This window comes from Anabrus simplex, chromosome 5, assembly GCF_040414725.1.
Source record: "Anabrus simplex isolate iqAnaSimp1 chromosome 5, ASM4041472v1, whole genome shotgun sequence".
Lineage (NCBI taxonomy): Eukaryota > Metazoa > Arthropoda > Insecta > Orthoptera > Tettigoniidae > Anabrus > Anabrus simplex.
The window spans coordinates 430,730,434-430,747,498 of record NC_090269.1 but is presented as its reverse complement, the minus strand read 5'-3'; the positions used below and the strand labels follow the sequence as shown (position 1 = coordinate 430,747,498).

Here is a 17,065-nt window from a genome sequence, read left to right as displayed (position 1 = left end):
AGGGAGAAGTTCAATAAATTTCCCAAATCTTTGAAATAATTCAAGAGAAGACTAGAAAAACAACAGATAAGGAATCTGCCACCTGGGCGACTGCTCTGAATGTAGATCGGTAGTAATTAATTCTGTTATATGTTCTTCCCCGTCGTATTTGTTCTTTTTTTTAAGGTGATGTTTTAGGAATATAACAATGGTCGAAGGCTGGGAACAGAGGTCGGTCTTGTTTGGTAGCGCGAGGAATCTGAGACTTAATGCTTTCCACTGGATAATCTCATCTTGTTTACAATTGTACATACATTTCCAATTTCTTTGAAATCATTCAAGAATAGGATAGAAAATCAACCGATAAGGAATCTGTCACCTGGGGGACTGCCCTAAATGTAGATCAGTAGTGACTGATTTTGTAATTTCTTCTTCCCTGTCATGTTAAAAATACGAAACCAATAGTTTCATATTGTCCAATGACTGACAGTGTAAGATTATACACTTCAATACCAAACAGCATCTTCGAAAAGAAGTAGGCAACTTATTCGCACTATTTGCCAGCTGACAGACATCATTATCATAAAAACCTGATTCATCATTGAAATTATCTTCCTGCTCTTTCCAGTATTTTGCCCTAATTCATGCTTCTTTGTTGTTGCCTTTCTTGTTTGATTTTGATGTTGTCATCGTATGCTCGTAATGCTCTTCAAATATGGTGGAAACAACACATTTTTCAATTTCCTGATTTTTAGTTTGGGACAGTAATTTGCTTAAGCAAAATGCAGACTACACACGACAGATGTTCTGAATTTAGAGTTTGGAACTAACTGTCCCGTGACAAATTTTTGACACTCCAATGGAGCCACTGGTCTGTGAGACCGGGACTTTATCTGATGTTTCTGCATTGGCCAACCTGTTTGGTCAAGGTCGCTCCCCCGCGGAGTACCTTCACCCCCACCACACTACTTCTGATGCTTGTTGTTTTAAGGGGCCTAAAATCGAAGGTCATCGGCTCCCACACTACTTCCCGAAGCACGCTGTTTCTGTTCAATTGCAATGAAGCGTTCAGCGGTAACATATCGATAGTTGAAAACATACCGGTCTCACATCCCAGGTGGCTCTAGTAACATACATATAGTGCCCGGTCTCTCATACTGGGTGGCTCTAATAACGTTTGGAATGCTGTGCATTATCTTCTTCCAGTAGCAATGGATCAGCCTTCCACAAGTTGATTTGTGCGCGAGAGTGACATAGACTTTGTAGATCGCATTCGAAAGACAAACAGTGAATTATCAGGTAATGAAAGTGAATCTGGAGAAGAAACTGATATCATTGATGACTCTGATGCGGATCCAGATTATGTGGTGACAACTGAGGAAAGAGAACCAGAAGGTTCTGATTCCCAATCAGAAACCGATGAAGGAAGACCTGTTGGAGATCCCTGATATTCAAAGTGAGCCTGATGTTGCTATAGCTGACCAATTACAACCTGATTTTTACTATGGTAGAACTAAAAGGAATGATTCTTGACTTGCCTTCCAGTGGAGTAGTCAGAGCCTCCATGATGTCAGAATACCTGCTCATAACATTGTAAATGGCGGATTACCAGGCCTTAGGGGTCCAGTTAAATCTTTAGGACAAAATCCCCAGAAACTGGACATATGGATTCTTCTCTTTGATGACAGCACCAATAAAAGTACTTACAGGAATACTGACATGTAAGAAATAAATGCACTAATTGAACTGCTATTGTTGGAGTATTTTTTGAAATCAAACAATGAAGATATTACATCACTTTTTACTCAAGACGCTACACCCCGCCCTATTTTTCGTGCGGCTATGACAAAGAAAAGGTACTTAGTTCTGATTGCCTGTTTACGATTTGATGATGCAGTACCGCGCGCTGAGAGAAAAACTCAAGATAAGGCAGCTCCTATTTCTGAGATAGTAGCAAAGTTCACTGAAAACTCCCAGCAGCAATATTGCGTATCAAGCACTGTTATGGTCGATGAAAAGCTTATCACTTTCCGTGGAAGGTGCATTTTTAGAGTATATATGCCTCAAATGTCAAATAAATATGGCATCAAGGTAATATGTTATGAACAACTGCTTAAACACGAAATAGTGTTAATTTTTCTATGTACTCTGTGATCATTGTGTTATGTGTTTTTAGATCTTTATGACTTAATTTTTGCACTGCTTTGCTAAATGCCTGATGATGACACTTCAAATGTATTAAAACCGGTCCCAAATGAACAGGTTGTAACTTCTATATGGTTCAACTTTTTAACAGAGTATTGAAAGGTGGATCCTTCCATCTATTTAATATTGTATATATATATATATATATATATATATATATATATATATATATATACAGGTAAAACAGTGATGGAGTAGGCCTGGCATACCAACACAGGCAGTCCTACAAAACATTACTGCTGACAACTGGTTTACCAGCATTGAACTCCTTGATGAACTGCAGAAAAGAGGTTTAACCTTTGTGGGAACAATGAAGAAGAATAAAACAGAAATCCTTCCTTAGTTCCTGGCAGATCCACAAAGGCCTGTTGGATCTGCTCTCTATGGATTCAATGAACAGAAGACACTATTGTCATACGTGCCAAAATGAAACAGACGCACCACAATGTGGAAACTTACCCAGAAAAGACTAAACCTGAAATGATATGTTTCTAAAATGAATCATTTCAAGTATATATTGTGCCATATCCGATATGCCCCAAAAGAATAATGTAGGTAATATGGTGTAATATTGTGCATTTAATATACGAAGGGAGTTATGGTGTAATGAGGAAGATCTCGGCAGCGCGTGGCTTCAGAATTAACCTGTTATCTTTCATAGCAACAGCGAGCAGCTTGGGTATAAGTCAATCGGGGAATTTACGAGTGTGTTTGAGAGCGACCGATTCAAAAGAGACCAATCACAGCCCTGGAAGCGAAATTGCGGAAAGATAGGAATATCCAGAACAAATGAAGCCAGACCTACCAACTTCGAGATTTACAGCGCTGCACTATTCTTGATTTAATTAGTTAATCTGTTATTAAGCCATATTCCACGTTTTCTATATGAAATAGAAGCAAGTTAGGTGTTAAAACTACCTGTAGACAGTTACAGTAATTAATTCTGAACTAATAATGTAATTAATAAATTTCTATTGAGTCAGCGGTTTACCGAGCAAGCGGCTGAGCCATAGCGTCATCACATCAGTGAAATCCCCGATGATATTACTAATACCGGAAGTTTGGTGAACGCAGCAGCTTCTGGATGTGGGAAGCTCACTCTGCCTTGAAGTTGATAATCGTGCGGGTCGGTGTTCCTTATATTCAGCCAGTGTTATATGAAAGTAACTTTTACAGTGACGATTTTTAATCAAACAAGCAGATATATTTATGTGAAAGCTGAAACCTTATTTTATGAGAATATACATTACCTAAATGCAAGTGATATAATGTAATTACGAAAGTGTATTGTACAGTAACAAAGCAATTACCTTTGCTATATATATAAGATCACGTATGATGATGCAGTATGTCAGAGTGCGGTTGCAGCACGGGATTGACTATAACTAAGACGATAGTTGCTATCGATATTTCCAAACCCGTATATGTAATTTACATCCGTATAGTGCAAATAATGTGATAGGCACGCGTCCGCTATCGCGAAGAACGTGTGCGAATCGTCGTTATCGTTTCGGTTCAATTTAACGGTGTGTGAGAAGCACCACATTTCAAAGATGATGGAAGAAGAAAGGACCTGCAGTGTATTTAGTAACGCCATGCAGTTTGTTGCTATAATGGCGTAATTTTTACAGGCACAGTGGCCTGGATGTAATAGATAAGAAAAATGTTCCACCGATCAATACATTTATTGTGGATGAATTATTACACTAGTACCGGTTTCGACCTATCTTGGTCATCATCAGCTAGCACACAAATTTACAGTCATGGGTTAAATTACAAAGAAGTTACTTAAGAGCATCCGGATGTCTGATAAAAAATAGAAGTAAAATATATTGCAGTATGTTGCGTTAAAATAGCTCTGATTAAAAGTAGTGATGGTTAGAATAAACTAAAACCTATTGATTGATCATGGACATGAGTACATAAACACATTAAAATATATATGCCACATCATAAGACATTAAAAATATATAGCACATTAAACACATTAAAACATGGTATATTTTAAAAACGTCTATTAAAATTTGAGTTCATATTGCGTTGCATTCATTCTTCAATCCTCTTGTAGTTCTTGTGTTGATTAAGTTGAATATCGAGAATGTTCTATGGTTGATATACTTTGTATTAGTATGTTATCAGAACTCTTGTCAGTAAAATTTGAAGATTAAGTTGATGTAGCAAGATAGGTTTTAATATCAGAGTAGTTGGTGGTGACACTTCTCTAGTCTATGCACGTTATATGGTCGTAATCTGTAAAGGAAAGCTAATATGAGTATAACGTATGTATGAAGGAATGCCTGGGTGTATGTGTGAAGTGAAAAAAGGTACTTACTGTTGTTGCTGTGGAGGTTGTGTACCGATTTGTTTGGATATTTGTTGTGCTCTGCTGCGAGTACGTCTGGGGCTCATGTGAGCTGTGTGGATGGATGTTGGTGGAGGGGATGGAGGAGTGGCTATTTTGAAGGTAGGGGCGGGGTTCGGTTTGTGATTCGTCGGTTTGTTATGACGTGTGTTTACTAATTTGAGATAGTTGTTTTTTATTGCAGGAATGACTTTGTCAAAAATGATAATGGTTTTCTCTGTAATGTCGTTAATGTTATGATTGGGGTTAGCGTATTGATCCAAAGTAATATAGAAATCTTCGGTTATGTTGAGCAGGGGGCCCTTAGAGTTTATGTTTAATATCATCATGTCATTATTGATGTCTGTGAAGTTGTGCTTAGATTCTTCTACATGTTGGCCTATTGATGAGAAATGGTTGTGCTTTACTGCATTTACATGTTCATTATAACGGATGGTGAAGTTTCTACCTGTACGTCCAATGTAGCTTGTGTCACAGTTGTTACACTTGATGTGGTAGACACCTGATTGGTTGTATTTATTATTATTATTATTGACACCGAAATTTCTCCAGAAATACAATAACAAACATAGACGAACTGCTCAGACAAGCAAAACACTAAACAAGACTAATGAAATTTGGTTAAAAGAAGAAATAAAATTCCAATATCGTAAGAAACAACATCTCAATAATGAACTTTATTCAACACATCTCAAAGTATCCCATGAACTCCCACATAGCTATTGGAATTACTTCCAACAAATTTCTAGAAATAAAATAGAAGGTTTAGCCATAAAGAAACAAAACACATTAAACAAAAAACTGGAAACACTGAAACAACAAAGCAAACCGAAACCACTAACCATAACTGAAAATAAAGATCCTTCCCAACATAAATTCCATTCACCCGTAAAAAATCTCACACTAACCGTATTTGACGATCTAGAGACGGCCATGTTGAGCAAGGGACCCAAACATAACTGGGGTAATGCATCATCCTATCAGAATATAATAAATGCCGTTACTGAAACAGAACTCGCTTTACAGAAAATTCCGTATGATATACGAGACGAAGTTAGACATGAAATCAATAGAAAGATCCCGCAATATATCAATAATGTTCACAATAATAACCTAAACATGAATACCGCCAATAAATCGAACCTAAACAAACTCAAAAACAAAATTAAACAGAACAATCTACTAATAACAAAAGCCGACAAAGGCAACACTACGGTCATTATGGATAAGAATGAATACATAACTAAGACTAAAGAATGTTTCCAGGACAACACTTTTACAATTAAACGCCGAGATCCTACCAATAATATACAAAGAAATTTAAAAAATCTACTCAAGAACACACACTTTATTCTCACCGAAACAGAATCTGCTAAACTTATAACTATGAACCCCCAATTACCATCCGCAAGGGCCTACCCTAAAATACACAAAGAAAATGTACCCATGAGACCGATTATAAATTATAAAGCCAGTCCAACCTATAAGCTATCACAATTCATTCAGAAATTTTTGAAAAAGCATTATTCATTTTTAGCAAACAAAACAATACAAAACTCAATAGATTTTTGCAATAGAACCAAAGAACTAAAGATTGAAAAACATCATACCCTTACTTCATTTGATATAACAAACATGTACCCTAACATTCCTATTAAACAAACAGTCAAAATAATTGAATCTAACCTAAAAAACCATAGTAACTTGAGCACCTTAGAAATAGAAGAATTCGTGATTCTGCTTAAATTCACCTTAAACAATAACTACTTCAAATTTCATGATACCATATATCAGCAACAAGGATTACCAATGGGATCACCTGCTTCTGGAATATTAGCAGAAATATATATCGACCACTTAGAACACACGTCAATTAATAAAATAAATAATATATATTTTTGGTGTAGATTTGTCGACGATATCTTCGTAATTATAGATAATAGATTCACTGATGCAGATACTATACTAGACAAACTTAACAATTTAGACCCCCAAATTAAATTCACTAAAGAAACAGAAAATAACCGTACCTTGAATTACTTGGACTTAACAATAACCAGACATGACACTCACTTATTTTACAAGATCTATAGGAAACCCACACACACTTTAAATACCATAAAGAATGACTCCGTTCATCCCAACACACAAAAAAAAAGCAGCCTATTATAGTATGATACATAGAGCCTTCAATATCCCAATGACAATAGAAGATCGAAATAATGAATTAAAAGTTATCCACGACATAGCCAAATACAATGGATACCGTACAGCAAAGAAATGGTCAACAAAATCATCCACAAAATAAAATCCCAACCTAAAACTAAATTAATCAAAACAGCCAAACCGAAGAAAGATTATGTTTTATTTACCTTCAACAAAACCAACATATATACTATAACTAATATCTTTAAGAAGCACAACCTGAAAATAGCATTCAAAACCACACACAACAGCACCAACACTATATACAACACCAAAACAGTCAATAATAATAATAAATACAACCAATCAGGTGTCTACCGCATCAAGTGTAACAACTGTGACACAAGCTACATTGGACGTACAGGTAGAAACTTCACCATCCGTTATAATGAACATGTAAATGCAGTAAAGCACAACCATTTCTCATCAATAGGCCAACATGTAGAAGAATCTAAGCACAACTTCACAGACATCAATAATGACATGATGATATTAAACATAAACTCTAAGAGCCCCCTGCTCAACATAACCGAAGATTTCTATATTACTTTGGATCAATACGCTAACCCCAATCATAACATTAACGACATTACAGAGAAAACCAGTATCATTTTTGACAAAGTCATTCCTGCAATAAAAAACGACTATCTCAAATTAGCAAACACACGTCATAACAAACCGACGAATCACAAACCGAACCCCGCCCCTACCTTCAAAATAGCCACTCCTCCATCCCCTCCACCAACATCCATCCACACAGCTCACATGAGCCCCAGACGTACTCGCAGCAGAGCACAACAAATATCCAAACAAATCGGTACACAACCTCCACAGCAACAACAGTAAGTACCTTTTTTCACTTCACACATACACCCAGGCATTCCTTCATACATACGTTATACTCATATTAGCTTTTCTTTACAGATTACGACCATATAACGTGCATAGACTAGAGAAGTGTCACCACCAACTACTCTGATATTAAAACCTATCTTGCTACATCAACTTAATCTTCAAATTTTACTGACAAGAGTTCTGATAACATACTAATACAAAGTATATCAACCATAGAACATTCTCGATATTCAACTTAATCAACACAAGAACTACAAGAGGATTGAAGAATGAATGCAACGCAATATGAACTCAAATTTTAATAGACGTTTTTAAAATATACCATGTTTTAATGTGTTTAATGTGCTATATATTTTTAATGTCTTATGATGTGGCATATATATTTTAATGTGTTTATGTACTCATGTCCATGATCAATCAATAGGTTTTAGTTTATTCTAACCATCACTACTTTTAATCAGAGCTATTTTAACGCAACATACTGCAATACATTTTACTTCTATTTTTTATCAGACATCCGGATGCTCTTAAGTAACTTCTTTGTAATTTAACCCATGACTGTAAATTTGTGTGCTAGCTGATGATGGCCAAGATAGGTCGAAACCGGTACTAGTGTAATAATTCATCCACAATAAATGTATTGATCGGTGGAACATTTTTCTTATCTATTACATTGAATCCAATCAATACGGAATATGAAACTTATAAATAATAAAAACAGTGGCCTGGAACCATGAAGAAGCTGAGACGACACCAGCTAAGTGCATCTTAAACATTTTGGGCATGCTTAGATAAAAATTAGGCTAATTTGATCCTATAGTAGTTTAACTGTAAATGTCAGTCCTTTTGTGGCTGAGCTATGTTTTCTTTTTATAGTTTTATGTCATGTTTCAGGGAAGATGGCAAGTTTGAACCCTGATGTTTGTATATTATTTTATTTCCTTTTTATTACATGCGAAAGAGGGAAATGATTAGGTGTAGATGGGGATATATGTATGTCAAGAGGTAACTGTGTATTCCATTTTTTTGTAACAAGATGTATACTCTTTTATTAAGAAGGCTGCACAGCCTAAAGCTTGTTTGGGAATAAATTTCAGTAGGGGACATTTTTTTAAATCATGTAGCATGTTTACAGGAGTGTATGGCATTTGTGACCAGGGTGAAAGTGCACCGTTGAATTAGTATCTTTTAGATCGGCAAAGAAGACTGGTTAATTGGTATTGTGTTATGAATTTACGAGAACAAGGCAAGACTAGCCTGATACTGAGATTACAATGTGTGTTAATACGGGACGTGGGTGCCTGGTATATAATAAAGGGGAAAACATAAAGGTCCAGCTGCACGGTGAGAGAGAGGCTTGATTTGCCTCGAGTGTTCATGAATACTATGAGAGTCGAACTCATGGACTCCGAAGTGTTAGGCCAGATGTGCCGTGTGTCGTATATAATAGCCCTGTTATATTGGAATATGTATTTAAGGCCATACGAATGTGTATTGTGATGCCTTATGTTGAGTTCGAGGCCTTGTGTTAGTTTAATGAACAGAGAAGTGAATGGCAGGGTTAATTTATGTTCCCAGATATATTAGAATCTCTCAGGCAGGAATTACCAATCCAATTAGTTAGTGTCTTTTCTTTCCATAACTGGAACATTAGAAGTGTCACTTGATTTATATACGGCGTGTTAAGAAGAGATAGACCAACACATGGATAGCTGAGCCAGGAGTTCCGTGTTCTTTATAATATGAAGGAGTTTAGCATTTTATTGCTTGTATTTCAGATAACGGGTACACAGATGTTTTGTTTATTTTATTTGCATGAATTTTATAGGTTTCTCTGGAGTTTCTATTTTATGTTAATTTGTGTTACATGTATTATTGCTGATCATGTCATTGTCATCGTTGATAAAGACCTGTTCTTAAATATGAGTCTGAAGCTCATTTTATTGGGAGGAAGGCTTTCAAGTCATCCAATTTGTAACAGAGCGGTCTGTTAGTAAACTCAGTGTAGCTATAAGTTAGGGACCCTGGAACATTGATTTTTTGATATGTGCTGTACATATAATTTTATTACGGATCGGATTTAGCATAATTTTATTCTGTCGCGGTATGTCCTATAAGCGTAAATTGAACCACATCGGTCAGGATTCGATAAGGTGAACTTAACTGCGTTGACTCGATGCGAAGTGAGTATTTCTTCCCAAGGTTGTTGTTTTTATTTTGTAAATACTTTTTATTTTAAAACGGGGCATTGCCCGTCTTTTTGTGACGTAATAATTTTGTGCTAATTATGTGTACGGCACATATTGGAAATTCTGGCATGTATTTGAGCCATATTTTTAATCGTTTTCATATTAATTTGTTTATTTTCGAGTTTCAATAATGTTTTCTTAGATAATAAATTTATCTTACCCCTTATTCTAAATTTTATTTCGGAATTATGTTACTGTTTCCCGTTCACATACCCATGGTATACTTTATCCTGAGATTTTTAATTTATTTTTGCCCGGATCATATTTTTACGAACCGAACACGCAGCTCTCCGACGGCGCCGGTAGACTGTATTTTAGACGGGAACGGTACGATATGCCTTAAGAGCCAAATAAATATGGCATAAGGTATGTGTCTAGTTGACGCCATAATCAATATCTATCTCCACAAGCACAAGAGATGATGTCCATTCCACTGTAATCAAGATAGGAGATGTTACAGTCATCAATATATATAAACCTCCTGCTTCCACATGGCCAGCATATGTCATTTAAACATACCCTCACTCAACTGTCTATCTAGGTGATTTTAAGCCACCATGAGCAATGGGGATATTCTGTAACTGATTCCAATTAGGACGCTTTGACTTCGTGGGCTGAAGAGCACAATTTCCATCTTCTTTATGACTCTAAAGATCGGCGTACGTTCAGATCAGCTGCTTGGAGGAGAGAGTATAATCCTGATTTATGCTATGTGTTTACCGACCACAACACTATACCTCTACCCACCATGCGAAGAGTTCTCCCTGTTCTTCCCCATAGTCAACATCGACCAGTTATAGTAGAAATTGGAATTAAAGTGCCAATAGTATCCTCAAATCCTCATCCACGCTGGAAATTTCAGAGAGCAAATTGGATTGGCTATGCGGAACACCTTGATAAGTGCCTAGGATCGATTCCACCTGTAAAAGACAACTACGAGAGGTTGATTGGAGATATAAAACACAGCAAAGAAGTTTATACCTAGAGGCTACCAAAAGGCATATATCCCTGGTTGGAATGAAAACAGTGATGTTCTCTACCAAGAGTTCCTTACAACTGGTGGCCCGTGCATAGCAGATGAATTACTACTCCAGTCTGGATGCTGCCCGTAGGCAGAAATGGACAGAAACAGTTGAAAGACTTGACTTCAAACGCCCAAGTCAAAAAGCATGGTCCATTCTAAGAAAGCTAGGAGGGGGCTGTCGGGTAATTCAAATTAGTGTTTTAATAACTCCTGATATGATTGCAGCACATATTGTGAACAATTCACAAGCTCCAGAAGATCGGGACCATACTATACGGATAAAACGTGAACTGAAAACATTGAGGGCAACCAGTCCTGAGGACAGTACTTATTCCAAGCCATTCTATCCATAAGATATATCAAATGCCTTACAAGGTATGAAGTTAGGCAAAGAACCTGGATTTGATGACATTCACCCTGAATTTTTTATACACTGGAAAATATGATAGAATATGGCTTAATAAATTCTGCTCTGACATCCTACAGAGAAGGTCTATCCCTCGGCTTATGAAACGGACAATGATCATTGCTACCCTAAAACCAGGAAAAACTAACCATCAACCTCAAAATTACCGTCCAATTGCTCTTCTGAGCATAACATACAAACTTCTGGAAAGGCTAATCTATAACAGAATTGGTTCCGTCATTTTTCAGAATTTGCAAGTTGAACAAGCAGGGTTCCAACCAAACCATAGCTATACAGATCAGGTATTGTCACTAACAACATTTATTGAGGCTGGCTTTCAATAACTGAAACCCCTGTGGCATTTATTGATTTGACTGTAACTTATGATACTGTGTGGAAACAAGGACTTATCTGCAAACCACTACGCGTTTTTACATGTAAGAAGATGGCACAACTTATTGATAGCATGCTCACCAAAAGGAAGTTTCATGTAATCCTAGGAAATGGCACTAGAATTGAGGAAACTGAAAACAATGGTCTTCCCAACGTTTTGTATTGGCTCCTCTGCACTTCAACCTCTACGTAGCTGATATACCTGAAACTAACTCTAGGAAATTCGGATATGCTGATGACTGGGCTCTGACAGTACAAGATAAATTCATGACAGACACTGAAGGAACACTGACAGCTGATCTTACCACCTTGGGACAGTACTTTTGCAAATGGAGATTTCAACTGAATCCAAATAAAAGTGAAGTTACATGTTTTCACCTTAGCAACAAAATGGCCAATCGTGAACTGAAGGTTCAGTTTGAAAACACTTGTCTTGTCCACAACAGATATCCACAATATCTAGGGATTACTCTTGACAGAACTCTGTCCTTCAAGAAACACCTGCAGAATACGGCTGCTAAGTTATGATCAAGGAACATCATCATACAGAAGCTGTGTGGAACCACCTGGCGATAATTAGCATCTACCCTACGGTCTTCACCGCTTGGTCTTGTGTACTCTGCTGCAGAATACTGCTCATCGATACGGCTGAACAGCAGTCACACCAAATTAATTGACACTCAGCTGAATCACACTATGCATATGATATCAGGGACAATTAGATCTACTCCCACTTTCTGGCTACCTGTTCTGTCCCATATTGCACCATCTCACCTCTGACGGGAAAATGCTCTTCTATTAGATTATAAGAAAATAACTAACAACAGTCAGTTGCCAATTCGTAGTGATATGAATGATGCTCTTATTAACAGGCTAAAATCTAGACACCCACCTATTAGAACAGCCAGAAACCTATCAGATGCTTCAGGCCTGGAACCAAGTATGCATATCCAGTGCTCCATCAGAATATCACAATCTACCATGGCTGAAAAACACACCAGAGGGTTGTGATCTTCCACGGAAGACCTGAACAACCATCAACAGGATTCGCACTGACCATGTCAGATGTGCCGACTCCCTCCATAAATGGGGAATTCTTAACTCGGCTGTGTGCGGTTGTGGTGCTGAGAAGCAAACAGTTCGGCACATTGTGGAGCAGTATCCTATCACTGCCTACCAGGGAAACCCTACAGACTTTTTTCTGCTCTCACCCTTGTGTGTTGACTATGTAAATAATTTGAACCTGTAAATACTTCAAACTGTAAATATTATGTATTACTATTGTATTTATATGTAATGTGATGTGTTAGCCATGCGCTAAATAAATCTCCAATGAAACAAAGTGCTGAGTGGATATTATGGATATGAAGTGCGCAGTTTACTCATCAAGTAGGAGAACAAGGTTTTGGCCGTGTTTTATATGATCCTCAACATTGCCAGTATCAACTGTCTCATTTTGTACATATGTTACATAGGATGCCCACTGATGACACGTTTCAGTTCGTAAAAGACTCGGGAAATGTTTTGATCAAGCCACACCTTCACAGAAGACTTCCAGCACCCAACCTGCATCGAGATGTCAGAGACAGCATCACGAAGGCATCAGGAAACAATTATGTTCTTCCTGCAGGTCTGGAGGGAATTCCTTGTGACTGTTTGGAAAAGAGGAAGACATTCAGCAAATGCCCATCTGCATTGAACCCCATTTGTCCTGAACGTCGCAATAAGGTTTGCACCGAGTATGCTGCTGAAGGTGTGTACATTTGTGCTGGACAGCAGTCGCATTGCAAACATCGTACGGTTGAAACCGAGTATTTTAAATTATAGAGAAGCATAGGCAATGCTGTAGAGAAAGAAATCAATTTCACAAATAAAATTAAAAAATGAAAGTTTCTGAGATTGCATTTTCAACTCCTTGTAATTATTCATTTAAAATAAATGTGCACTTTGTAATGTACGAATAAAGGTTTTTAAAATACATGATCTACTGCTCTTACAGACCAGATGGCTCTCATAACGTCTAAAAGCCTCCGTTTTGTTATTTGTGAACTTCTGCCATTGTGTCAAGAAAAGCGTAATGGGGCATGTTGCAACAAACCCCAGCCTTATACTGCTATATGCTGCTTAATAGATCTCTTATAATCACATTTGTGGGCATGATAGCTACTGCCTTCTCACCAGGATGGGCACGTTTCTAATTCCGGAGAGTGCATGCCGGACATTTGAAATGAAAAATCTCGTTCCTGTCATTTGGACTCCATGAAAAGCTAGAAGTACTGTGACTATGATCAAGAAATTGACAATCATATAAAACTAGAAGCTTAGATTTGGCTTTATTATATTCCTTGATAGCTAGGTAGTATTTAATTTAATTATACATAGAAAAAAGAATAAAGGTTTGACATCGTTGTAAGTGATGGAGAAAGCTGCCTAACTTGTCCTTAATCATACAAGAGATGGTGATTTTTCAATGAGGACAATTTTAAAAACCTTCAATATCCACTATTCCATAAAAAAGGATGAAAACCAAGACGCTGGGCTATGCTTACGGACACTCCAGAAAAAACAGTACATTGAGAAAGATAGAGAAAAAAGGAATAGCAAGAGGAAAAGGCAAACTCGGACTCAACAAAAAAGAAAACTATGTCCAACAGCAAAAGGAAGGTAATATTCCTGGATTTCTCTTCAGAGGAAGACGACTGTTATTGCCTGAATTGCAGGGACACACACACATATATATATATATATAAAGCAGAGGGTTTGGTCCAGTGTCTGAAGTGCATACAGTGGTCCCATTGGGTGTGTCCTAAAAACAATCCATACTGTACCTGTGTACATTGTTCTAACAATGACGAAGGCTAAGATTGAGTCTTTCACCATCTTACGTGCACTGGTACAAGTTAGCCCTCAAGCGGGATACACTGCAACAGGTGACATTCATTTTTCAATTGTCATTTTGAGACCCGTCATTATTTTCACCTTTTTGCTACTTGATTTACGTCGCACCGACACAGATAGGTCTTATGACGACGATGGGACAGGAAAGGCCTAGGATTGGGAAGGAAGCAGCAGTTGCCTTAATTAAGGTACAGCCCCAGCATTTGCCTGGTGGGAAAATGGGAAGCCACGGAAAACTATCTTCAGCGCTGCCGACAATTGGGTTCAAACCCACTATCTACCAGATGCAAGCTCACAGCTGCGGGCCTCTCATCGCACAGCCAACTTGCGCAGTGCTGAATATCTTATTTAAACTCGCTTCCAAATTGAATTGGCAGTTTCATCATTTCAATAGCAACGCCGTATGCATAAAGTACGAAGTAAAATCCAAGAAGAGACTAAACAATAGATAACACAAAATTATTATCTATAACTCATCTGGCATGTGCACTCACACAGTTCTAATCATCCTTACTATATGTTGAGTATGCATTATTAGTATTAAATTCCATCTCTAATGACAACGCGGCTCTGTGGTATCATAATCATTCTTGGTGACTTTAATACTAATCTTCTAGTTAAAAGTAATAATCTTTACAAAACTTATTCCACAGCTAGGATTAGTCTATAATATAGCAATATTGGACACGAATAACTACATTCATACAATAAACCACATGTCTCACACACACCGATCGACCTTATTATAAGACACTCCGCAGACAGTGGTAAAGCAAGGACAGCTTACTGTACCAAGTATTTCAATCCATGATCACCTTTATTTACGTTACTCAAGGTACTAAAATACAAAGCTAAGTACTTAATGTGAAGGGACTTCAAAAATATTGACATTAAAGTAATACAAAATGAAGCAACTGCTGTGGAATGACATTCTGCTGACTAAAGACATTGTTGATAAGGTTGACAGACCGAACTCATTAATACCAGGACTGTATGGCAAATGTGCTCCAAAGAAGCAAATTCAAGTCCCTCACCCTTCATCCCCTTGACTAACGAATGAAATTAAGTCGGTCAGTGCAAATTGTGATATATGGTCTAGGCAATTTTAGCGAACTGGAATCACTAGTGATTTTGAAATTACCGTATTCTTCAAAATATAAATGTTAGCAATTATCTTGCACCAGGAGTATAAATATTCAAGAGGTATCAAACAGGGTAAGGTTAACATTAATATGGAAACCTTTACAGAAGATTTGTATTGGTCGCAGCCTGACTAAGCAGGCACCCACTATACCACTTGAAGCTCTAAATTCTCATTTTACGAAAGCAGTATACATATTAATAGTGATATTAATGATTACACAGTAATAAAAAACAAATAAGAATGCAGATGATGAAGAAACTGCTGATGATATTATCGCCAAAAAATTCCTGAGTAAATACTGTAAAATGGTCATTCAAACAACATTAGTATGAACGATATGAAACGTGTGATTTACTCGCTCAGTTAGATGCTGCAGTTCATGACGGCATACATTTATCTTTCATCGTACCACTCTGGTTTGACGATAGGACGCAGCATAATGACAGCCTTACTGAAAGTAACTCATGAGGTCCGACAAGTAACTGGATCGGCACCATTTGATTTTTCCAGTGCGTTAGGCACTATTGTTCGTCAACTGCTACTTTCGAATACTTGACAGAATTACATCTCGGTGAGTTAAGATGTGCCTCTTAAGGGTAGACCTTAGAGAAAACATGGCATTGCATATATGACAACCGTGAGGCTTTTCACCAGAGTGGGAAAGCATGTGTTGTTTAAGATGAGACCTCTGAGAAAAGGTACCATTGCAAACATTACAGGTAAAGGGCCGTTCTCCGGAATGAGTCAACAGGTGAGATTTTAGAATAGACTTCCAAGAAAACGTTTTAGAACATACATTACACCGGAAAGGCCTGTCGCCAGAGTGAATAAGCTCGTGCTGTTTAAGGTTGGATTTTCGTGAGAATGTACGATCACACATATTACATTGGAATGGTTTTTCTCCGGAATGAGTTATGAGATGATTTAACAGGGTGGACTTCTGAGAAAACGTGCTATTGCATACAGTACATCGGAACGGCCTTTGTCCAGCGTGGATTAAAAGATGAGTATTAAGATGCGACTTCCGCATAAACGAACTACCACATTCATTACAAACATGAGGACGTTCCCCGGAATGAGAAATCGAGTGACTGCTAAGGTCACCCTTCCTACTAAACGCGCTACCGCATACTGTACAACGGAACGGACGTACCACAGTAACAGTTAGCAAATCACTTTTCTGCTTGCTCCTTGTACTGAATGTCTCACAGCAATCATCGATTGAATGCGACGGACCTCCGCTCAGTACTGCAACATTCTCGACACTGAAACAGATACAACTAATTACGAATTCACATACATAGAAAACATTAAGTATTGATTCAAGATGAAAACTCAATATGTT

General features: G+C 37.5%; 1 protein-coding gene across 1 annotated transcript in view; it reads right to left on the bottom strand.

Moving 5' to 3' along the window:
* Window positions 1–13,998: 13,998 nt before the first annotated feature.
* LOC136875055 (zinc finger protein OZF) overlaps window positions 13,999–17,065 on the bottom strand; it is a 149,919-nt gene continuing 146,852 nt past the window's right edge. Inside the window, exon 6 of the mRNA XM_067148780.2 lies at window positions 13,999–16,985. Within this exon, the coding sequence (XP_067004881.2) occupies window positions 16,259–16,985 (727 nt within the window). The 3' untranslated portion in view covers window positions 13,999–16,258. The remainder of the gene's footprint in view (window positions 16,986–17,065) is intronic.